At 43.1% G+C, this 24,246-nt stretch overlaps 1 protein-coding gene across 1 annotated transcript; it reads right to left on the bottom strand.

Annotated features, from left to right (window-relative positions):
- Positions 1-17,674: 17,674 nt before the first annotated feature.
- On the bottom strand, positions 17,675-24,159 carry LOC139553307 (E2F-associated phosphoprotein-like). The gene is made up of 6 exons (XM_071365503.1): positions 23,965-24,159; positions 23,324-23,511; positions 22,129-22,239; positions 21,864-21,981; positions 19,712-19,837; positions 17,675-19,555 (listed from the first exon to the last, which is right to left on the bottom strand). Exons 1-6 carry the CDS (start codon positions 24,033-24,035, stop codon positions 19,243-19,245), a joined length of 927 nt encoding a protein of 308 aa, XP_071221604.1. The 5' UTR covers positions 24,036-24,159; the 3' UTR covers positions 17,675-19,242.
- Positions 24,160-24,246: the final 87 nt, after the last annotated feature.

The following is a 24,246-nucleotide window of genomic DNA, read 5'->3' as shown; positions in this document are numbered from 1 at the left end:
AATTTGCATGTCACAGATTTACATTTACTATGTTATGTTTACCCCTGAGTCCAGGTTGGCCTAATGTGCATGACTAAGAAAGTCCCAGCACAACCTTATAGGTTACAGTCACATTTGAAGGCTCTGGCCAACAGTTGTGTCAGTGAAGCGTGTAGGTATGGATTCTGCTGAGAAGCAACAGAACAGGGTTGTGTTCAGTAGCACACACCGTAGCAAAACATTTTGCAACCAAAAACTGTGTTCCATTGCAAAACAGTAACTTTGTTAAAAAATAGGTTTCTTCTGCCTACTGAACATGACCTTACACAACCCAAGAGAGGGATGTAATGTGAAGGGTGAACAGGTTTTGTTTTACACCAGCCTCCCTCCCTGTCCCTCCCTCGCCAACAGCTGAACTGCTGCTTTAGCTCACAGGGAGGTTAATTCTAATTGCAACACTGGTGTGCTGAGCACTCTATTTATACTAGACCTGAGAGTTATAGTACAAACTCCATGTACCGTGCAGAGTGTGTACGTGAGAACATCCTCATTCCCCAAGTTTAAAAAGTAACCAGCTGCTATTTTCATTTCGAGCCTGTGTCAGTGGCTATTCATTATTATAGCCACTCCCACCAACCTTTTGATTGACGGCTGAGTGGACAACACAATATGCTGTAGGCATAGAAGACAGAAACGAAATACTGTCATCTCATTGCCTTCAAATCATTTATGAGGAATTATCTTTCGCATAAACCAAATGACAGAGACACAGGTAAATGCTCAGTGGAATCGTGAATGAATGCCATGAACTGTATTCATTCTCCTAGGCTGTTAACTTGACTAATTTCATACTCCAGACTTTTCTAGATGTACAGGAAATGACTAAGCAAGTTGGAGCCTCAAAATTCCCCACACTAAATACAGATTTATTTTAGAGTATGTGTCCACCGAAATGACACTTCTGAAACATTAACGTAAAAAAAAATAGTGTATGAGATTTAGGACTCAGAATAGAGACATTTGGTCATTTTTGTTACATGTATTAAAGGAAAGAGAATATAACAGTAAACTTCAGTAGTACTCCCAAAATGTGGTTTTCCAGTCTGAGACTGCTCAGTTGCAAAACAAATATAACATTTTCGCTACTCAACATATCAACTCGAAAACTGTACAGATATGTATACAATCTCATACAATCTTATATACACATACGTGAGAAAATATGCCATCTGGGGCACAATTGCAGGAGAGATTTTAGATTGTCAGTAAAATAGATGTCTAAAAAGGTACAGATAATAATAAGGATAAATCTGTGCAATAGGAAACAAAACCGTTACATTTCCTGTGCAAACTGCAAAGCAACTCAGAAGACAACAATGGTTTCATGTCCTAGAAGATCAGATGTGCCACTGCACTCCTCTCTGTACTCCCCCACCCCCTTCTGTCCAAGAACACTGTTCATGATGACCAGCACAGAATAAATAGTTCCAGGGAATGGAATGAGATCCTCTCTCGGTCTGTCCTCCAGGTCCACATGACATCCATAGAATTGGAATGATCATTGATTCTAATTCCACGGGGACAGCAGTCACAGGCACACTCGGGCGTGGGTATGACTCGTGTCATTGAACCATCTCAAAGTAATGTAGTATAGTCATGATGTGCTGAGGCAGGAACATGTACCCAGTGTACACCGCCATCCCTGCTACAGATATCAGGATGGAGTCTGAGAAACAAGTAAAGGAAACTGACCAATACTTATAACTATTATAGGCTAATCCTATGGAATGAATAGGACAAGCAGGCTACAGTTTAGCACATTCAAATAGAAGGTAAATGTTATTAAACATTATACCTTCTATTCACGAAGCAGTCTGCCTCCTGAGGGGATTTTGCCCATGCTCCGACGCCGGCCAAATGCTTTGTCTAAAACCCAAATACACCTCGGACGTGATACAGTTTTATAAACATTTGGAACGTCCTCCAGTGATTTTTTAAAATTTCCTGTTGAAAAGTGACATCCCAAGTAGCCTATAAATACAGTAAATTACACACACTAAAAGGTAAACAAATATGTTTTGAGCTAAATGTAGTTTTTTTAGACAACCGCAAAGTTCAAGGAGTTGGTCTGATCGGAATTGGTGATGTTATCGGCATCCCCCTTGCTTGAGGAACAATAGAGAGCAATAGAGCAGTTGTTCCCAAACTGTGGGGCGCGCGAGAGGTCGGCGGGGGGGGGGGGGGGGAACGTACAAGGTGCAATTTCTAAATTGGGTAGTGCATCATCAGTTCCTCTTGTCATGTTAGTCATTGCATACCTTAGAGAGCTATTTATAACTTGTCAGAAATGTCCAGATCAACAAGCCCATGTCAGCTAATGTTTTTTTATTTAGGTTTCTTAGCCCATAGATATTGCTGTAATTTTTTTGTCATTCAAATATCACATGAATACACATTAGATGTTAATTTGTGTTAAAACTGCAAAACTTTCTTTGCAGCCCATGGCAAAATGTTTAGAATTGCAGGAAATAAGCTTTAAGCCTGCTAAATTCTCTCCACCAATAAGAGGGGTGTGAACAATTTGTCATGAACAGTGCTTGTGCCCATAGAAGCAGATGTTGCTCGCAGGGCGGTGGGGGGTCTCTGCTGCTCCAAATGAAATCAATAGTTGGTTATTTTGTTCATTAAACAGACAAGACACACCCCATCAGTCAACACCACAGGAGGTTGGTGGCCCCTTAATTGGGGAGGATGGGCTCATGGTAATATCTGGAGTGGAAATAGTGGAATGGTATAAAATACATCAAACACCTGGTGCATGCACAGACCAGCTGGCTGGAGTGTTTACGGACATATTCAATCTCTCCCTATCCCAGTCTGCTGTCCCCACTTGCTTCAAGATGTCCAGGCTTGTTCCTGTACCCAAAAAAAGCTAAGGTAACTGAACTAAATGACTATCGCCCCGTAGCACTCACGTCTGTCATCATGAAGTGCATTGAGAGGCTAGTTAAGGATCATATCACCTCTACCTTACCTGACACCCTAGACCCATTTCAATTTGCTTTCCGCCTCAATAGATCCACAGACGATGTAATCACCATCGCACTGCCCTATCCCATCTGGACAAGAGGAATATCTATGTAAGAATCCTGTTCATTGACTATAGCTCAGCATTCAACACCATAGTACCCTCCAAGCTCATCATTAAGCTTGAGGCCCTGGGTCTGAACACCGCCCTGTGCAACTGGGTCCTGGACTTCCTGACAGGCCGCCTCCAGGTGGTGAAGATAGGAAACAACACCTCCACTTCGTTGATCCTCAACACTGTGGCCCCACAAGGATGCGTGCTCAGCCCCCTCCTGTAATCCTTGTTCACCCGTGACTGCTTGGTCATGCACGCCTCCAACTCAATCATCAAGTTTGCAGACGACACAACAGTAGTAGGCCTGATTACCAACAATCAAGAGACAGCCTACAGGGAGGAGGTGAGGGCCCTGGGAGTGTGGTGCCATAAAAATAACCTCTCACTCAACGTCAACAAAACAAAGGAGCTGATCGTGGACTTCAGGAAACAGCAGAGGGAGCACCCCTCTATCCACATCGACGGGACCGCAATGGAGAAGATGAAAAACTTCAAGTTCCTCGGCGTACACATCCCTGACAAACTGAAATGGTCCACCCACACAGACAGTGTGGCGAAGAAGACACAACAGCGCCTCTTCAACATCAGGAGACTGAAGAAATTTGGCTTGGCACCTAAAACACTCACAAACTTTTACAGATGCACAATTGAGAGCATCCTGTTGGGCTGTATCACCGCCTGGTATGGCAACTGCACCGACCACAGGGCTCTCCAGAGGGTGGTGTGGTCTGCCAAACACATCACCTGGGGCAAACTACCTGCCCTCCAGGACACCTACAGCACCTGATGTCACAGGAAGGCCAAAAAGATCATCAAGGACAACAACCACCCAAGCCACTGCCTGTTCTCCCCCCTATCATCCAGAAGGCGAATTCAGTACAGGTGCATCAAAGCTGGGACCGAGAGACTGAAAAACAGCTTCTATCTCAAGGCCATCAGACTGTTAAACAGCCATCACTAGCACATTAGAGGCTGCTACCCTATATACATAGACTTGAAATCACTGGCCACTTATATTTTGCATTACTCCTCTCATATGTATATACTGTATTCTATGGTATCTTAGTCTATGCCGCTCTGACATTGCTCATCCAAATATTTCTATTTTCTTAATTCCAAATCAATTGTTCTTAATTCGCAACACACACAATACCATCTGCTGAACACGTGTATGTGACCAATAACATTTGATTTGAAATACATGTTTGTACACAATGAGAAGGGATTTTGTTAAAAGAAATCATCACTGCCCTGTATACCCATTCTTGTAAGTTGGAGCTACTGTACATGATTGTCCGGGGCTGCTGTACAGAGAAGTCGGTCAGCTCACGGTCAGCTCCTCCAAGCTCTTGTAGTCTTTCTGGGGGTTTATCCCTAGGGCCCGGGTTCGAGCACGTGACAAGACGTTGACATTTCTGGGTATGTCTCGCCTGTAACATGATAATAATACAAATCTGTCAATCAACCAAATGTATTTCTTAAAACCCATTGTTGCATCAGCAGTTGTCACAAATTGATTTACAGATACCCAGTCTAAAAACCTAAGAACAATCAATGCATTTGCCGAAGCACAGCATCTAGGAAACACTCCCTAGATGCCATAAAACTAGGATTAAAATGAGAGAGGAACCATATTCCGATGGCTGTGCTGAGTGCACATTTAAGAGTGCATGTGCCCCTTATTGTTATTCAAGATGTTCCAATGTTCGTAGATGACCAGCAGGGTCAGATAATAACCAGGGTGACTATAGAGTGGGAAAAAGTTCAACACTCAGGGGTCAATGTCATGTCATAGGCTCAGAGAGAGAGAGAGAGTGGATCTATTACATACAGTTATGTAACACATTACAGTGGGAAGAAAAATAATGTGAACCCTTTAGAATTACCTGGATTTCTGCATAAAATTTTATCTGATCTTCATCTAAGTCACAACAATAGACAAACACAGTCTGCTTAAACTAATAACACACAAACAATTATAATTTTTCATTTCTTTATTGATCACACTGTGTAAACATTCACAGTGCAGGTCGGAAAAAGTATGTGAACCCTTGGATTTAATAACAGGTTGACCCTCCTTTGGCAGCAATAACCTCAAACAAACGTTTTCTGTAGTTGCGGATCAGACTGGCACGACAGTCAGGAGGAATTTTGCAACATTCCTCTTTAGAAAACAGTTTCAGTTCCACAATATTCTTGGGATGTCAGGTGTGAACCGCTCTCGAGGTCATGCCACAGCATCTCAATCGGGTTGAGGTCAAGACTCTGACTGGGCCACTCCAGAAGGCGTATTTTCTTCTGTTCAAGCCATTCTCTTGATTTACATCTAAATAATGGGTTGTTTTCCTGTTGCATCACCTAACTTCTGTTGAGCTTCAATTGGCGGACAGATCAATTCTCCTGCAAAATGTCTTGATAAACTTGGGAATTCATTTTTGCGTCGATGATAGCAAGCTGTCCAGGCCCTGAGGCAGCCCCAAACCATTATGCTCCCTCCACCATAGTTTACAGTTGGGATGAGGTTGATGTTGGTGTGCTGTGCCTTTTTTTCTCCACATAGTGTTGTGTGTTCCTTCCAAACAACACAACTTTAGTTTCATCTGTCACAGAATAGTTTGCTAGTAGCACTGTGGAACATCCAGGTGCTCTTTTGCGAACTTCAGACGTGCAGCAATGTTTTTTTTGGACAGCACTGGCTTCTTCCATGGTGTCCTCCCATGAACACCATTTTTGTGTAGTGTTTTACGTATAGTGGACTCGTCAACAAAGATGTTAGCATCTTCCAGAGATTTCTGTATGTCTTTAGCTGACACTCTAGGATTCTTCTTAACCTCATTGAGCATTCTGCGCTGTGCTCTTGCAGTCATCTTTGCAGGACGGCCACTCCTAGGGAGACAGCAACAGTGCTGTACTTTCTCCATTTACGGTGCCTTACAAAAGTATTCATCCCCCTTGGCGTTTTTCCTATTTTGTTGCATTACAACCTATAATTTAAATTGATTTGGATTTCATGTAATGGACATACACAAAATAGTCCAAATTGATGAAGTGAAATGAAGAAAATAACTTATTTAAAAAATGAATAAAAAAATGGAAAAGTGGTGCATGAATATGTATTCACCCCCTTTGCTATGAAACCCCTAAAGATCTGGTGCAACCAATTACCACCAGAAGTCACATAATTAGTTAAATAAAGTCCACCTGTGTGCAATCTGTGTCACATGTTCTGTCACATGATCTCAGTATATATACACACCTGTTCTGAAAGGCCCCAGAGTCTGCAACACGACTATGCAAGCGGCACCATGAAGACCAAGGAGCTCTCCAAACAAGTCAGGGACAAAATTGTGGAGAAGTACAGATCAGGGTTGGGTTATAAAAAAATATCCGAAACTTTGAACATCCCACGGAGCACCATTAAATCCATTATTAAAAAATTGAAAAAAAATGGCACCACCACAAACCTGCCTAGAGAGGGCCGCCCACCAAAATTCACAGATCAGGCAAGGAGGACATTAATCAGAGAGGGAAAAAAGAGACCAAAGATAACCCTGAAGGAGCTGCAAAGCTCCACAGCGGAGATTGGAGTATCTGTCCATAGGACCACTTTAAGCCGTACACTCCACAGAGCTGGGCTTTACAGAAGAGTGGCCAGAAAAAAAGCCATTGCTTAAAGAAACAAATAAGCAAACACGTTTGGTGTTCGCCAAAAGGCATGTGGGAGACTACCCAAACATATGGAAGAAGGTACTCTGGTCAGATGAGACTAAAAGGAAAACGCTATGTCTGGCGCAAACTCAACACCTCTCATCACCCCAAGAACATCAACCCCACAGTGAAGCATGGTGGTGTCAGCATCATGCTGTGGGGATGTTTTTCATTGGCAGGGACTGGGAAACTGGTCAGAATTGAAGCAATGATGGATGGCGCTAAATAGGAAAATTCTTGAGGGAAACCTGTTTCAGTCTTCCAGACATTTGAGACAGCAGGACAATAAACCTAAGTATACTGCTAAACACTCAAGTGGTTTAAGGGGAAACATTTAAATGTCTTGGAATGGCCTAGTCAAAGCCCAGACCTCAATCCAATTGAGAATATGTGGTATGACTTAAAGATTGCTGTACACCAGCGGAACCCATCCAACTTGAAAGAGCTGGAGCAGTTTTGCCATGAAGAATGGGCAAAAATCCTAGTGGCTAGATGTGCCAAGCTTATAGAGACATACCCCAAAAGACTTGCAGCTGTAATTACTGCAAAAGGTGGCTCTACAAAATATTGACTTTGGGGGGGGGGGGGGTGAATAGTTGTGCACGATCAAGTTCTGTTTTTTTGTCTTATTTCTTGTTTGTTTCACAATAAAAAATATTTTGCATCTTCAAAGTGGTAGGCATGTTGTGTAAATCAAATGATACAATCCCCCCAAAAATATATTTTAATTCCAGGTTGTAAGGCAACAAATGAAAAATGCCAAGGGGGTGAATACTTTTGCAAGCCACTGTATAGACAATTTGTCTTACCGTGGACTGATGAACATCAAGGCCTTTAGAGATAATTTTGTAACCCTTTCCATTTACATTTACATTTAAGTCATTTAGCAGACGCTCTTATCCAGAGCGACTTACAAATTGGTGCATTCACCTTATGATATCCAGTGGAACAACCACTTTACAATAGTGCATCTAACTCTTTTAAGGGGGAGGGGGGGGGTTAGGAGGATTACTTTATCCTATCCTAGGTATTCCTTAAAGAGGTGGGGTTTCAGGTGTCTCCGGAAGGTGGTGATTGACTCCGCTGACCTGGCGTCGTGAGGGAGTTTGTTCCACCATTGGGGTGCCAGAGCAGCGAACAGTTTTGACTGGGCTGAGCGGGAACTGTACTTCCTCAGAGGTAGGGAGGCGAGCAGGCCAGAGGTGGATGAACGCAGTGCCCTTGTTTGGGTGTAGGGCCTGATCAGAGCCTGAAGGTACGGAGGTGCCGTTCCCCTCACAGCTCCGTAGGCAAGCACCATGGTCTTGTAGCGGATGCGAGCTTCAACTGGAAGCCAGTGGAGAGAGCGGAGGAGCGGGGTGACGTGAGAGAACTTGGGAAGGTTGAACACCAGACGGGCTGCGGCGTTCTGGATGAGTTGTAGGGGTTTAATGGCACAGGCAGGGAGCCCAGCCAACAGCGAGTTGCAGTAATCCAGACGGGAGATGACAAGTGCCTGGATTAGGACCTGCGCCGCTTCCTGTGTGAGGCAGGGTCGTACTCTGCGAATGTTGTAGAGCATGAACCTACAGGAACGGGTCACCGCCTTGATGTGAGTTGAGAACGACAGGGTGTTGTCCAGGATCACGCCAAGGTTCTTAGCGCTCTGGGAGGAGGACACAATGGAGTTGTCAACCGTGATGGCGAGATCATGGAACGGGCAGTCCTTCCCCGGGAGGAAGAGCAGCTCCGTCTTGCCGAGGTTCAGCTTGAGGTGGTGATCCGTCATCCACACTGATATGTCTGCCAGACATGCAGAGATGCGATTCGCCACCTGGTTATCAGAGGGGGGAAAGGAGAAGATTAATTGTGTGTCGTCTGCATAGCAATGATAGGAGAGGCCATGTGAGGATATGACAGAGCCAAGTGACTTGGTGTATAGCGAGAATAGGAGAGGGCCTAGAACAGAGCCCTGGGGGACACCAGTGGTGAGAGCACGTGGTGCGGAGACAGATTCTCGCCACGCCACCTGGTAGGAGCGACCTGTCAGGTAGGACGCAATCCAAGCGTGGGCCGCGCCGGAGATGCCCAACTCGGAGAGGGTGGAGAGGAGGATCTGATGGTTCACAGTATCAAAGGCAGCCGATAGGTCTAGAAGGATGAGAGCAGAGGAGAGAGAGTTAGCTTTAGCAGTGCGGAGCGCCTCCGTGACACAGAGAAGAGCAGTCTCAGTTGAATGACTAGTCTTGAAACCTGACTGATTTGGATCAAGAAGGTCATTCTGAGAGAGATAGCAGGAGAGCTGGCCAAGGACGGCACGTTCAAGAGTTTTGGAGAGAAAAGAAAGAAGGGATACTGGTCTGTAGTTGTTGACATTGGAGGGATCGAGTGTAGGTTTTTTCAGAAGGGGTGCAACTCTCGCTCTCTTGAAGACGGAAGGGACGTAGCCAGCGGTCAAGGATGAGTTGATGAGCGAGGTGAGGTAAGGGAGAAGGTCTCCGGAAATGGTCTGGAGAAGAGAGGAGGGGATAGGGTCAAGCGGGCAGGTTGTTGGGCGGCCGGCCGTCACAAGACGCAAGATTTCATCTGGAGAGAGAGGGGAGAAAGAGGTCAAAGCACAGGGTAGGGCAGTGTGAGCAGAACCAGCGGTGTCGTTTGACTTAGCAAACGAGGATCGGATGTCGTCGACCTTCTTTTCAAAATGGTTGACGAAGTCATCCGCAGAGAGGGAGGAGGGGGGAGGAGGGGGAGGAGGATTCAGGAGGGAGGAGAAGGTGGCAAAGAGCTTCCTAGGGTTAGAGGCAGATGCTTGGAATTTAGAGTGGTAGAAAGTGGCTTTAGCAGCAGAGACAGAAGAGGAGAAAGTAGAGAGGAGGGAGTGAAAGGATGCCAGGTCCGCAGGGAGGCGAGTTTTCCTCCATTTCCGCTCGGCTGCCCGGAGCCCTGTTCTGTGAGCTCGCAGTGAGTCGTCGAGCCACGGAGCAGGAGGGGAGGACCGAGCCGGCCTGGAGGATAGGGGACATAGAGAGTCAAAGGATGCAGAAAGGGAGGAGAGGAGGGTTGAGGAGGCAGAATCAGGAGATAGGTTGGAGAAGGTTTGAGCAGAGGGAAGAGATGATAGGATGGAAGAGGAGAGAGTAGCGGGGGAGAGAGAGCGAAGGTTGGGACGGCGCGATACCATCCGAGTAGGGGCAGTGTGGGAAGTGTTAGATGAGAGCGAGAGGGAAAAGGATACAAGGTAGTGGTCGGAGACTTGGAGGGGAGTTGCAGTGAGATTAGTGGAAGAACAGCATCTAGTAAAGATGAGGTCAAGCGTATTGCCTGCCTTGTGAGTAGGGGGGGAAGGTGAGAGGGTGAGGTCAAAAGAGGAGAGGAGTGGAAAGAAGGAGGCAGAGAGGAATGAGTCAAAGGTAGACGTGGGGAGGTTAAAGTCACCCAGAACTGTGAGAGGTGAGCCATCCTCAGGAAAGGAACTTATCAGGGCGTCAAGCTCATTGATGAACTCTCCAAGGGAACCTGGAGGGCGATAAATGATAAGGATGTTAAGCTTGAAAGGGCTGGTAACTGTGACAGCATGGAATTCAAAGGAGGCGATAGACAGATGGGTCAGGGGAGAAAGAGAGAATGTCCACTTGGGAGAGATGAGGATCCCAGTGCCACCGCCCCGCTGACCAGAAGCTCTCGGGGTGTGCGAGAACACGTGGGCAGACGAGGCGAGAGCAGTAGGAGTAGCAGTGTTGTCAGTGGTAATCCATGTTTCCGTCAGTGCCAAGAAGTCGAGGGACTGGAGGGACGCATAGGCTGAGATGAACTCTGCCTTGTTGGCCGCAGATCGGCAGTTCCAGAGGCTGCCGGAGACCTGGAACTCCACGTGGGTCGTGCGCGCTGGAACCACCAGGTTAGAATGGCGGCGGCCACGCGGTGTGAAGCGTCTGTATGGTCTGTGCAGAGAGGAGAGAAGAGGGATAGACAGACACATAGTTGACAGGCTACAGAAGAGGCTACGCTAATGCAAAGGAGATTAGAATGACAAGTGGACTACACGTCTCGAATGTTCAGGAAGTTAAGCTTACGTTGCAAAAATAAAATAAAATCTTATTGACTAAAATCTTATTGACTAAAATGATATAGTACTGCTGGCGGTGAAGTAGGCTGGCTAGCAGTGGCTGCGTTGTTGACTTTGTTTGAACGTCCAGCTTTATGCAAGTCAACAATTCTTAATCTTAGGTCTTCTGAGATCTCTTTTGTTCGAGGCATGATTCACATCAGGCAATGCTTCTTGTGAATAATTTTGTACGTGTTTTTTATAGGGCAAGGCAGCTCTAACCAACATCTCCAATCTCATCTCATTGATTGGACTCCAGGTTAGCTGACTCCTGACTCCAATTAGCTTTTGGAGAAGTCATTAGCCTAGGGGTTCACATACTTTTTCCAACCTACACTGTGAATGTTTAAATTATTTATTCAATATAGGCAAGAAAAATACAATAATTTGTGTGTAATTAGTTTAAGCACACTGTGTTTGTCTATTGTTGTGACTTAGATGAAGATCAGATCAAATTTTATGTAAAATGTATGCAGAAATCCAGGTAATTCCAAAGGGTTCACATACTTTTTCTCGCCACTGCATATCAATAATTCCCCAAAAATTGGATGTCATTGTCTTTCGGAACTGTTGCAATACAAAACATTGAAATGTTAAATATTTGTTAATTTGGTATACATTGAGAGAGCTAGTAGAAAGAGAGAGAGAGTAATATTACGCAGTTAAATGATAGATAATCACTCACACACAGAGACATGGTTTCATAGTTGTTCATAGTGTCTTATCATAGTTTGATCATAGTTTCTAATTATAGCTTCTAATCATAGTTTGAACATAGTTGGCCATAGTTTCTAATCATAGTTTGAACATAGTTGGCCATAGTTTCTAATCATAGTTTCTAGTCTGAAAGGTTTTGATATAATAAGAGGGTCAAATAGAACCTAAGAGGGCAGGAGCTATTGTCTACAAACAGTATGAGTAAAAACAATGGCTACTGCTCAACGGATAAATAGCCTTCTTTTTTTTTTAAACATACATGGCAATGAAAACAATGAATACAGATCAGTCTTAAATAATATATATCTATATACAAACATCACATTGAATATTCAACTCATCTTCAAAAAGCTCCATGTGGAAGAAAGGATTCCCAGACTATCTTTTAGACAGATGCTCTGGGATGATGGCTGTTGGAGAGGAGAGGGGCAGTTGAGTGAGCTGGGGCCTTTTATGGCCCTGCCTCTGGAAGCATGTCAGCTTGTGACATGATGAGAGTGAGAGAGGGCCTACCTGTAAGATATTTTGTGCTACAAACAAACTTTTATTAGAATAGGTTTTTGAACCTAATGGACCTAATCTCAAACACTCGTGAAAACATGAAACAATAATTGTCTACACAAAAGACTGTGAATTTGGTCATAAAAATGCTTTTTGACAAGTTATATGCATGAAAATAAAGATGCTTAAAAAATGTGACATTTCAGACAGATTTTTTTTATTTAAATTTTACCCCCTTTTCTCCCCAATTTTTCGTGGTATCCAATCGCTAGTAATTACTATGTTGTCTCATCGCTACAACTCCCGTACAGGCTCGGGAGAGACGAAGGTCGAAAGCCATGCGTCCTCCGAAGCACAACCCAACCAAACCACACAGCGCGCCTCCAACCCGGAAGCCAGCCGCACCAATGTGTCAGAGGAAACACCGTGCACCTGGCCCCCTCGGTTAGCGAGCACTGTGCCCGGCCCGCCACAGGAGTCGCTGGAGCGCGATGAGACAAGGATATCCCTACCAGCCCTCCCTAACCCGGACGACGCTAGGCCAATTGTGCATCGCCCCACGGACCTCCCGGTCGCGGCCGGCTGCGACAGAGCCTGGGCGCGAACCCAGAGACTCTGGTGGCGCAGCTAGCGCTGCGATGCAGTGCCCTAGACCACTGCGCCACCCGGGAGGCCCTCATTTCGGAGAGATTTTTGGACACTATAGGGGCAGCCTAGGCCTTGTTAATGATAAATGTCTATAAAGATAGATTGGTATAAGATCCATTTTTGGGGCACATGTTGACAAGGTGTTGGGGAATCACTGGAGGGGAATATTGACCAGCTGAGCATCTCAGTGTACATGTCAATTAACACAATAGGCGTTTTGTTACATTTCAGTCTTCTGTGATGTATTTAAAGTGTCATATTGGGATGCATACTCAAAAATGAATACATTTAAACTATATCTGACATGTTAATGGTGTCTTCTTTTTTTAAGTCCAAAAAATAAGTGTGTGGTGTATACAGTTGAAGTCGGAAGTTTACATACACTTAGGTTGGAGTCATTAAAACTAGTTTTTCAACCACTCCACAAATTTGTTGTTAACAAACTATAGTTTTGGAAAGTCGGTTAGGACATCTACTTTGTGCATGACACAAGTTATTTTTCCAACAATTATTTACAGACAGATTATTTCACTTATAATTCACTTTATCACAATTCCAGTGGGGCAGAAGTTTACATACACTAAGTTGACTGTGCCTTTTAACAGCTTGGAAAATTCCAGAAAATGATGTCATGGCTTTAGAATCTTCTGATAGGCTAATTGACATCATTTAAGTCAATTGGAGGTGTACCTGTGGATGTATTTCAAGGCCTACCTTCAAACTCATTGCCCCCACATCATGGTAAAATCAAAAGAAATCAGCCAAGACCTCAGAAAAGAATTGTAGACCTCCACAAGTCTGGTTCATCCTTGGGAGCAATTTCCAAATGCCTACAGGTACCACGTTCATGTGTACAAACAATAGTACGCAAGTATAAACACCATGGGACCACTCAGCCGTCATACCGCTCAGGAAGGAGACGCATTCTGTCTCCTAGAGATGAACGTACTTTGGTGCGAAAAGTGCAAATCAATCCCAGAACAACAGCAAAGGACCTTGTGAAGATGCTGGAGGAAACAGGTACAAAAGTATCTATATCCACAGTAAAACGAGTCCTATATCGACATAACCTGAAAGGCCGCTCAGCAAGGAAGAAGCCACTGGTTCGGCCATAAACCACTGGTTTGGCCACTGGTTTGGCCATAAACCAAGCAAGGTTTGGCCATAATGACAATTGTTATGTTTGGAGGAAAAAGGGGGAGGCTTGCAAGCCGAAGAACACCATCCCAACCGTGAAGCACGGGGGTGGCAGCATCATGTTGTGGGGGTGCTTTGCTGCAGGAGGGACTGGTGCACTTCACAAAATAGATGGCATCATGAGGATGGAAAATGATGTGGCTATATTGAAGCAGCATCTCAAGACATCAGTCAGGAAGTTAAAGCTTGGTCGCAAATGGGTCTTCCAAATGGACAATGACCCCAAGCAATGCAAGTATGCAATACAATGCTACCAAATACTAATTGAGTGTATGTAAACTTCTGACCCACTGGCAATGTGATGAAAGAAATAAAAGCTGAAATAAATCCTTCTCTCTACTATTATTCTGACATTTCACATTCTTAAAATAAAGTGGTGATGCTAACCGACCTAAAACAGGGATTTTTTAGTAGGATTAAATGTCAGAAATTGTGAAAAACTGAGTTTAAATGTATTTGGCTAAGGTGTATGTAAACTTCCGACTTCAACTGTACTTGGCTTCACAGTAGATTTGTTTGACTACCAAGAAACACTCTGCATGCCCCTGATTAAGCCCACTGCTTTAAAAGGTTATTAAGGGAGCAAAATTATCTGTTTAAGAAGTCAAGTAAAGGGCCCATCTTAAAGAGTATAATGACCTTTTTCAAAGAGGAGGCAGCTAGGCCTCTGGAGTTATTATTATTTTTGATTGACAGACATCCACCGGCATCCCCCCGGACGCCCCCTCTAGGAACTATTTTTAAAAGGGTAAAGGTGAAACAGTTGTAAAGCAGTTGTTTCAAAGACACCTGGGGATACACTTGTGTACATATAGTTCCCTTGTGTGTAAGGGACCCCCTAGATTAGCAACCTATTGACCATTAAATCTGGATAGCTGAGAAATCTTTTTAAAAGAGCTCAGGTGTAAACAAGGTGCATCAAAGACTTTCCCCACCCAAACACGCACACACACACATCCCAAGAACCTAATGGCTCTTGTGTAGAGAGAGAGAGAGAGAGAAGCTGATCAGGGAGACAGAGATTTCATTAAAGGTAAATTACATTTTCTTTAAAACCTATTTTCTTCTAAATCTTTAGTACAGAAATGCATACATATTACAATTATTAAAAGTTTACTACGCAATATTAAACTATAACAGTTTTTTACTAAACCTTTATATAGATCATACATATTATTATTAGTACACAACACTAAACCTTAACATGTATCATACATAATATTATTGCACAATACTAAACTTTACTACACATTTTTTTGTTGGAAAGTATTGTTTCTTAGAAAAGAAGGCCTTGAGCAGGACCCTCATCTGCTTGTGACTCCCGAATGGCAGTGGTGTAAGGCACTGCATCTCAGTGCTTGAGGCGTCACTACAGATACCCTGGTTCGAATCCACAACTGGCCGTGAGTTCCATAGGGCGGTTCACAATTGGCCCAGCGTCATCTGGGTTTGGGCGATGTAGGCCGACATTGTAAATAAGAATTTGTTCTTAACTGACTTGCCTAGTTAAATAAAGGTTAAATGTACTTAAAAAAAATTAAACCCATAGCTTGTAACCTGACACCACGCCTACAACCAAGCCCCACACACATACATGCAAGGGGAAAGACGGAGGGTGAGAGATTTATGTAATTGAAGGTAAATGCAATTTTCCTTCAAACCTTTTTATTTTCTTCTAAAACTCTAAACATAGATATTACAATTATTAAAAGTTACTATGCAATATTTAACTATATCAGTTTTTTTTTCTAAACCTTTATATAAATCATACATATTATTATTACACAATACTACACTTTAATACCCTATAAATGTTTGTATAATAATTTTTTGTTGGAAAGTCTGTTATTTTTTCAAATGTTTTTTTCTTTGAAAATAATGCCTTGGGCACGGCCCTCGTCTACTTGTAACACCCACAGCTTGACATCACCCCATGCAACCAGGCCCCACACACACCCAAGACTAATTAATTGAAGGTAAATAACATTTTCTTCAAAACCTTTAGTACAGACATTTAAACAATACATTTGACAATGATTAAAGTTTACTATGCAATATTAAACTATGACACTAATGTTTATTACTAAACCTGTATATAGACCATACATGTTATTATTACACATTACATGTTTCTTTTGTTGGAAAAAAACTGTTTTAAAAGTAGAATGAGCCTTTTCCTCCTTTTCAGGGACCTATCGTAACCTGACACCAACCCCATCAGTCTCCAAATCCCCGTCTTCAAGCGGTGAGGACATCAGACATCGTCTCTTCCATGCAGGCTCTCCATGGTCTCCTAGGCTTCGTATGTTCTCTTTTTGATGATAGATCAACCTTCTTGCCTTTAAACCCAAGTTTTGTCTTGATGACAGAAGAGACCATCTTCGTAAACGTTCACGATGGTGTAAAAATTGTTGCATTCGTTTAATCAGTAGTTTACCTCTGTGCAAGCATTTGAAAATACATACGAACTAACAGATTTGGTGGCATATGCGCTATTGAATTCAGAACAACCTAAAACTGTCACTTTGGAGTCTGGACTATACGCTACTGAAGAGATTCATATTGCCTTCACTCATATCAATCACACCATTAAAACAATCAGGTGCATCACAAAGATTGTCATCAATAGTTTTGTTATTGTGGCCCAGACATGAAGGACACAATACACCTGTTTTCTGTAGTTTTCTGTGGTTTATCTCTCTTGAGGCTTCTTCTCTGTCATAGTGTTCACAGGACAAGTCTAAGACTTACTTGTAACTCAGGCAGACCTACCGGGAAATTACTTTTTCTTGTTCATTCTACAAGGGGTCACAAGTTCACTACACAGCAGCTCTGTAAGTTCTCTATAAAAATTCCCAACTGTTTCAAATGTTCAAACACATTTTCTTTAAGTTCAACAAGATCACTACACGACACATCAATCACCAAGCCATTACTTTTTCTTTCAAACATGTGCTTTACTTCAAAGAAACAGCTGCACTATCAAGTTACATAAGCACACACTAAATGTCGTGAGAACATCCGGACATGATGTCATTAACAGCCCAAACACAGGACACAGGAACAACTCACTCACTTTTTGACAGCAACCGTCTACTATAGTCTCTCTGGCACCGTTAGCTAGTTAACATTAGCCTTTTACATCTAGCTACATATTGAACTTCCATCCTCTCAGGCCAGGGGCACAACAATGTATGAATGAATGGTTGGATCAGAATCGCCTTTATAATTATTGGCCAGTACGCAGAATTAAGTGAAACCACAATTCCAAATCCTTATCTCCATCCATGGCTAATTTAGCTAGCTGGCTAGCTAGCCACCGGAGAACAACACAATAGTTTCTGTCAATGACATATCCTCTCAAGAGGATTTGATAGGAGTGACGCCAAAATCCAAGGTGGCTTCCCTTTTTTTGGTGCGCCAGGACCATTCACAGTTGAGCTTGCTCAGTTCACCTCAATGCTGGTTGGCAAATTTGTTACACTTAAAAAAAAAAAAATTATCAAGGGAGGCCAGATGCTCGCAGGCTTTGCTGGCCTTCAATGCTACGGGCAGCAACAATGTCATACTCGTTTGGACCAGACAGCATCAGATAGATGTCCTACAGATACAGAGGGGCGCTGTTTCGCTCGCTCTGATGTTTTCTCCTGTGAGATACATTCAGCCTCGGGAATTAAAGGAAAATTATGAAACACAGAGACGAAAGATAATTTGTTTTATGTTTACATTTTTTAAAACATTTTATTGGTACATTTTTGGGGGGAGCCTGGCTTCCCTTGGCATCCATGAATACACACCACTGCTAAAAAAAAAAATACACACCACTGCTAAATCAGGCCTATGAAAGGGATAAAATCATTCTTCAGTCATAATTGTTCAGTGTTGTGATCAACAGTAGCCTAATTTGATAATCATATCTTCCTCACCTCTTTTTGACCAGTTTCCAATTTACTTGAGTAGCCTAACATATCAAATCAGTCTACACCAATGACTGTAGGCTATATTAGGTCTACACATGCACTTTTTATGCCAGATAAAGCTGATTAAAATAATATTTGAAATCCATGAGATCGGAGTTCTAAAATTCTCAATAGTTGCACATGCACACGTTTAGGCCTGCAGGTGAGACAGATGCCGCATTCAAAACAACTGGGAACTCGGGAAAAACGATCTACAACTGAAGAAAAAAAAAACTTTTGAAAGGTCATCCAACTCGGAAACTCTGGCATCTTTCTAGACCTGATCACTGACGTCGGGATTTGACCAAGTGGAAAACCCGGGCCTCATCTTTCTACAAGTTTTTATGTCGGATATTACCGAGTTGTCTTGAATTCACCAACAGTAGGCTACACTGTGACCACCTAAGCTAGTAGCTATAGCCTACCGTTATCGTTTCATGGTCTATTGTTCAGCAATAAAGGTTAACCAACAAATAGGCTACTTGCTAACTATTCGAAATTACAAGGCAAGGGGTTGTAGTTAGTTACGTATCCGGCTAAATTACCTAGTAGCCTAGTTCTTTTCAAACCATTCTGGAACCAAAAAGGAAACTGAAGATGGTTCTCTCCCAAGGCTTCAACATGTATAAAGCCGTGACGAGAATATACTGGTAACACAACCAGGATATTTTCTTCCAGATAGCTTCAAACGCCACAACTTGAAGTTGTATTTAACCTGTCTTTTTTGTGATTGCCGATTAGTTCTTGGTAGATAAAGCGTTTATCAAAAGCAATCACTTTTGCATGTGAAATCACAGAATCGACTCTTTACTCAACATGCCAATTACGTCCTTTTTGTTTTGAGCCAAATATCCCTGTGGGCTTTGAACAGGGCACCTGGCTCACATCCAGGAGGCAGCCCGGTTCCAAAACGAATGCAATCAACTGTCAACCGGTGCAGATTAATCCCCCCAGTGATGTTTAACGGCTTTCTTTCTCAACCAATCTCGAATCACATGAAAAAGCGACGCGCAAAGGGCAGTTTCCACTTCCTGTCCCGACTCTAATCAGATTTCCAAACGGTTATTGCTATCCGGAATCCTTGGGACGTACATACCCTAACCAAAGACAGTACAGTATGAAGATATACAAATCTTTGGTTCTAAAAAAAAATACCATTAATAAACTTAATAAAATGTTGGCGGACAATGGCTGTAATCAAATCTTTACATGATAATACACCCCTGTCTAATACCATAAAAAGATGTACATTCAGACACCAAAAGTCTTATCAGGGATATCACAAAGGTCATATCAACAGTGTATCTTCAGCAGTGGCTGGCGAGGATGTTAAAAAAGTGGTAGACCTCGTCCTTATCGAGCACTGCCACCTCAGTGGAGCACTCCGTACACTGAACAGGATGGTAGATCTCCTCTCCGCCCACCCCCAACACCGCTCCTGAATCTGTGGCTTCCATTGCGGTTGGGGTTGATGCTGTTGGCTCTGGTTGATGCCCTTTCCTCCTCTTTCTGCTCCTCAGATTTTTCTCATTGAGCGTTTTGTACCGTAAAATCTCCTCTTTGTTTACTGTACAATTCATGACAAACATGGCTCTGTATTGGGTCCTGTATTTGTCATGCCTGTAGACAAAAACAAACAAGAGGTCGATTGAGACAAATCCTTTCCAGAATTGTTCAACCTTTACAATTGTAGTGGGTATAATGTTTGGCTGTGTAAAATGCTGTGAGTTTAGTTCAAGATGATATTCACAGCCAAATGAACTCTTTATTTCCTACCTTTGACAGTCAAGGCACAGCGTGGTCATGCATGCTGGGCAGTTAAGGACAGCATCGCTGCTTGGAAGCCCCTGGGATTGCCCTCTTCTGTTTCGTGAAGATTGCAATCTTCTCTTTTCGTTGTACCTGATCAAATAGGCAATAGGGGAACATAATTGACATACAGTGCACTCAGTATTCAGACCTCTTGACTTTTTCCAAATTTTGTTAGGTTACAGACATTCTAAAATTGATTAAATTGTTTTTTTCATCAATCTACACACAATAACCCATAATGACAAAGCAAAAACAGTTTTGTATCAATTTTTGCAAATGTATAAAAAATTAAATAAAATGCACATTTACATAAGTATTCAGACCCTTTACTCAGTACTTTGTTGAAGCACCTTTGGCAGTGATTATAGCCTTGAGTCTTCTTGGGTATGACGCTACAAGCTTGGCACAAGTGTATTTGGGGAGTTTCTCCCAATCTTCTCTGAAGATCCTCTCAAGCTCTGTCAGGTTAGATGGGGAGCGTTGCTGCACAGCTATCTTCAGGTCTCTCCAGGGATGTTCGATCAGGTTCAAGTCCAGGCTCTGGCTGGGCCACTCAAGGACATTGAGACTTGTCCCGAAGCCACTCCTGCGTTGTTTTGGCTGTGTGCCTAGGGTCGTTGTCCTGTTGGAAGGTGAATCGTTGCCTCAGTCGGAGGTCCTGAGCACTCTGGAGCGGGCTTTCATCAAGGATCTCTCTGTACTTTGCTCCGTTCATCTTTGCCTTGATTCCGACTAGTCTCCCAGTCCCTGCCGCTGAAAAACATCCCCACAGCATGCTGCCACCACCATGCTTCACTGTAGGGATGGTCCCAGGTTTCCTCCAGACGTGACGCTTGGCATTCAGACCAAAGAGTTCAATCTTGGTTTCATCAGACCAGAGAATATTGTTTCTAATAGTCTGAGAGTCTTTAGGTGCCTTTTGGCAAACTCCAAGCGGGCTGTCATGTGCCTTTTTACTGAGGAGTGGCTTCCGTCTGACCACTCTACCATAAAGGCCTAATTGGTGGAGTGCTGCAGAGATGGTTGTCCTTCTGGAAGGTTCTCCCATCTCCACAGAGGGACTCTACAGCTCTGTTTGAGTTTATTTTATTTTTACAGGGACAATGCACATTAATCAACGTTTCAGTAAAAGTGCCGGTTTTAGCCAGCCGGCTAATTTTCAACCACAGTCCCTGGGCAGGTTATTAAAAACAATTACAATACAGACAATCAATGAGCAGTGAGCACACGCAGAGCAACATAGGACAAGCAAGGCATAGCATACAAAGAGAGCAACATAGGACAAGCAAGACATAGCAAGCAGATAGAACAGAAAGCAACAAGACAAAATCCATAACAAGACAAAATCCATAAAAGCAACAAAGTGTTTCCACCCCTCACAAGCTACATGGAAAGCGGCAATGTCAGAGTGACCATCGGGTTCTTGCTCACCTCCCTGACCAAGATCCTTCTCCCCCGATTGCTCAGTTTGGCCAGCTCTAAAAAGAGTTTTGATGGTTCCAAACTTCTTCCATTCAAGAATAATGGAGAACACTGTTCTTGGGGACCTTCAAAGCTGGCTCTGACAAGCACTGTCAACTGTGGGACCTTATATAAACAGGTACGTGCCATTCCAAATCATGTCCAATCAATTAAATTTTCCACAGGTGGACTCCAATCAAGTTGTAGAAACATCAAGTATGATCAATGGAAACAGTTCAATTTCGAGTCTCATAGCAAAGGGTCTGAATACTTATGTAAATAAGGTATTTCTGTTTTTTGTTTTAATAAATTTGCTAAAATTTCTATGAACCTGTTTTCGTTTTGTCATTATGGGGTATTGTGTGTAGATTGCTGAGGAAATTGTTTTATTTAATCCATTTTAGAATAAGGCTGTAACGTAACAAAATTTAGAAAAACTCAAGGGGTCTGAATACTTTCCGAAGGCACTGTATGCGACTACAACCAACCCTACTCATGGACTAAAAAGCACTATCAATGGAAATTCTCCACTGAGCATGCGTTTACTAATCTGGGTCCGAAAAACCGACCTTAAATATTTGACTTTCAAACGTCACCCTGTTATTACACACAAAAACACTTTTGTAACATTTTGTATGATGGAGGCATTGCTTACCTCCTCCTCTTGTCGTCCACCCACGCCTGATCCCGGTCATCCTCATCCGGGTCGTAAAGTAGTTCATCGTTGGTGGGGATGGATCGCTGTTTCCTGCGTCTCTGACCCGAGGAACTGCCTGCAGAAGAGGATCAAACAATCGTGTTTTGTATCGCATCATCTGTACAACAATAGGACTCTGTCCTTTGAAGTCCAAGGTTAGGGCTTAATCTGTGCCCTCAGAATCAATGTTTGGTTTACAGATGAATTCTAGCTACACACTTACTTGGAGCAATTTCCTCCTCGTCTGAATCAGAGTCAAAATAAACATTGTCATAAAGCTCTGGCTGTGGTAACCCAGGCGTTGCAGCATTGTCATTGGTACCCAAAGCCTCTCCTGGGAAGGACAGATGGACACTGTTATTAATGAGTACAGCAGTACAATATTATTGATAGACAGGGGCGCAACTTTCACTGGGGACAGGAGGGACATGACCCCCCACATTCTGAAATATAAATTTTGTCCCCCCCAGTTTTATCATTGCATTGTGATACAAAAAGAGGCATCGGTGTGCTGTGCTTTAGGACCATGCGGGGGCCTCAGCGCGGTAGGGTAGGCTGTTTGGTGGTTTCAGCCGGCTTGATTTAGGAATGTGTGGACACCACAGTGTGCGCGAACAGAGGCAGCTATTGTCTGTGTGTGTTGTGCTTTTTCCCCCCGAGTTGTAAAAGCAAGCTGAGCAGAAACTGGCTACTCTTTATTTGACTGAATGAGCTGGAAAGGTAACTGCTCTTTGACTTAACAGGAAAAAAGTCATTTATTCCCAGTGCTGAGCTAGTAGTGTAACTGACATGTAACGTTAGCTAATGTTTCATCCCGACTCGACTGACGTTCTGTCTGAAGTGAATGAACTAGCAGCTACCAGTTCAGCTCTAACCTCTAGCGATCTGTCAGGTAGCAGTATCTAACAGATGTTGTGTTTATGGAAATGTTTTGTAACTTTTGTTTCTTCCCGTTTCAACAGAAGTAAATTAACTCGTTTTCACCAGTTGATGTACCGTTATAGCTGCCAAAAGTTGGCTAATGTTAGATATTATCCCCCCCCCCCCAATCACAGTCAGCATAGCAATGTAACGTTATAGATCTGTCATGGTGCAGTCTGTATACAACGCTATGCTCATGATATTTGTGCATCTATAACTTTCTCACTCATTATTCACGATTCATTCCAGATTATCCATAATCATGGTAGCATCCACATTCATGTAGAAGTATTTAGAAACATATTCTATTTTTATTTACAATACAAGTGACCATAGATTGTGTAGAAATGCAGGAAATTAGATTTAGATGCCCCAAGACCCCCGTCCAGTAAATGCAGCTGAAGTGTTATCTCTATTCACAACAGAACAGTGCATTGCTGTCGCCGCCAGCCAAAAAGACAAAAAAAAAAAAAAGAATGTTAGAAGAAAACTCCCACCTGCTGGTGCTGTAGGTGGCGCCCATTTGCACTCCATAGTCTTGATGGTGGTGCTGAGCTCTGCCTCCATCTCTTTCTCAAACTCATCCCCACTGGAGGACTCACTCTCCCCAGTCAAGTATTCTCGGATGAGCTTCCTCTTCTGACCTGGGGTCCCGTTCAAGAGCACATCCAGCTCATCCTCAGAGCTGGAAATACAGCAACAAATGAGGGTCTTGATAACATACCGTTTTCATATTGAACAGTCATTGGTCAGATCCTGTTTGAACAACACTCACAACTTTGCACCCTAATAATAAAGTACTTCTTTATAACAGGACTGGGGTCAACTATACTGAAATCCAGTCACTTGTTGAAATATAATTGACCCCAACCCTGCTTCACAGATCCAACCCCTACTTCACAGTGCCCAAGTAACGTTAATATTGAACGTTATGGGCCTTCAAGCAAATCAAGCTATAGAATATGGAAACAATACTGTACCCAAACATTTAACATTGAAACCGGTTTACATCTTACTGTTCGGCTACTAGGTAGATAGCATCACCAGCAACCATGCTTGCATTGGACAACCAGCTTGCGTTCTTAGTGTGCTAGCTAGCCAAACGCTACCTAACGTCAAACCATGCAACCACAATTACCTGTCTTCAGCTTTTTCTTCATCGCTTGGCTCCTCTATCTCATATGAATCATACTCTACTTGTCTGTTCATTTTGTATTTTATGAATTCTAGCTAGCAAATTAAGTTACGAAAACGGTCGAGGTAAAGGTAAACAAAGATGGAAACTTTATAAAGCTTCGTCGCCAGGACCTTTTAGTTTACTTCCTGATATTTCACATTACTTCCGAGTTGCGCTTTTCAAAGTAAAAGTCCCAGGAGTTCAAAACTAGTAGGCAACTGTAGATTTTAGAAAAGGGAATTG

The sequence above is a fragment of the Salvelinus alpinus genome, chromosome 25 (assembly GCF_045679555.1).
Source record: "Salvelinus alpinus chromosome 25, SLU_Salpinus.1, whole genome shotgun sequence".
In the NCBI taxonomy this organism is placed as follows: domain Eukaryota; kingdom Metazoa; phylum Chordata; class Actinopteri; order Salmoniformes; family Salmonidae; genus Salvelinus; species Salvelinus alpinus.
The sequence above is the reverse complement of the archived record's forward strand: the minus strand, read 5'-3'. Positions and strand labels throughout refer to the sequence as shown.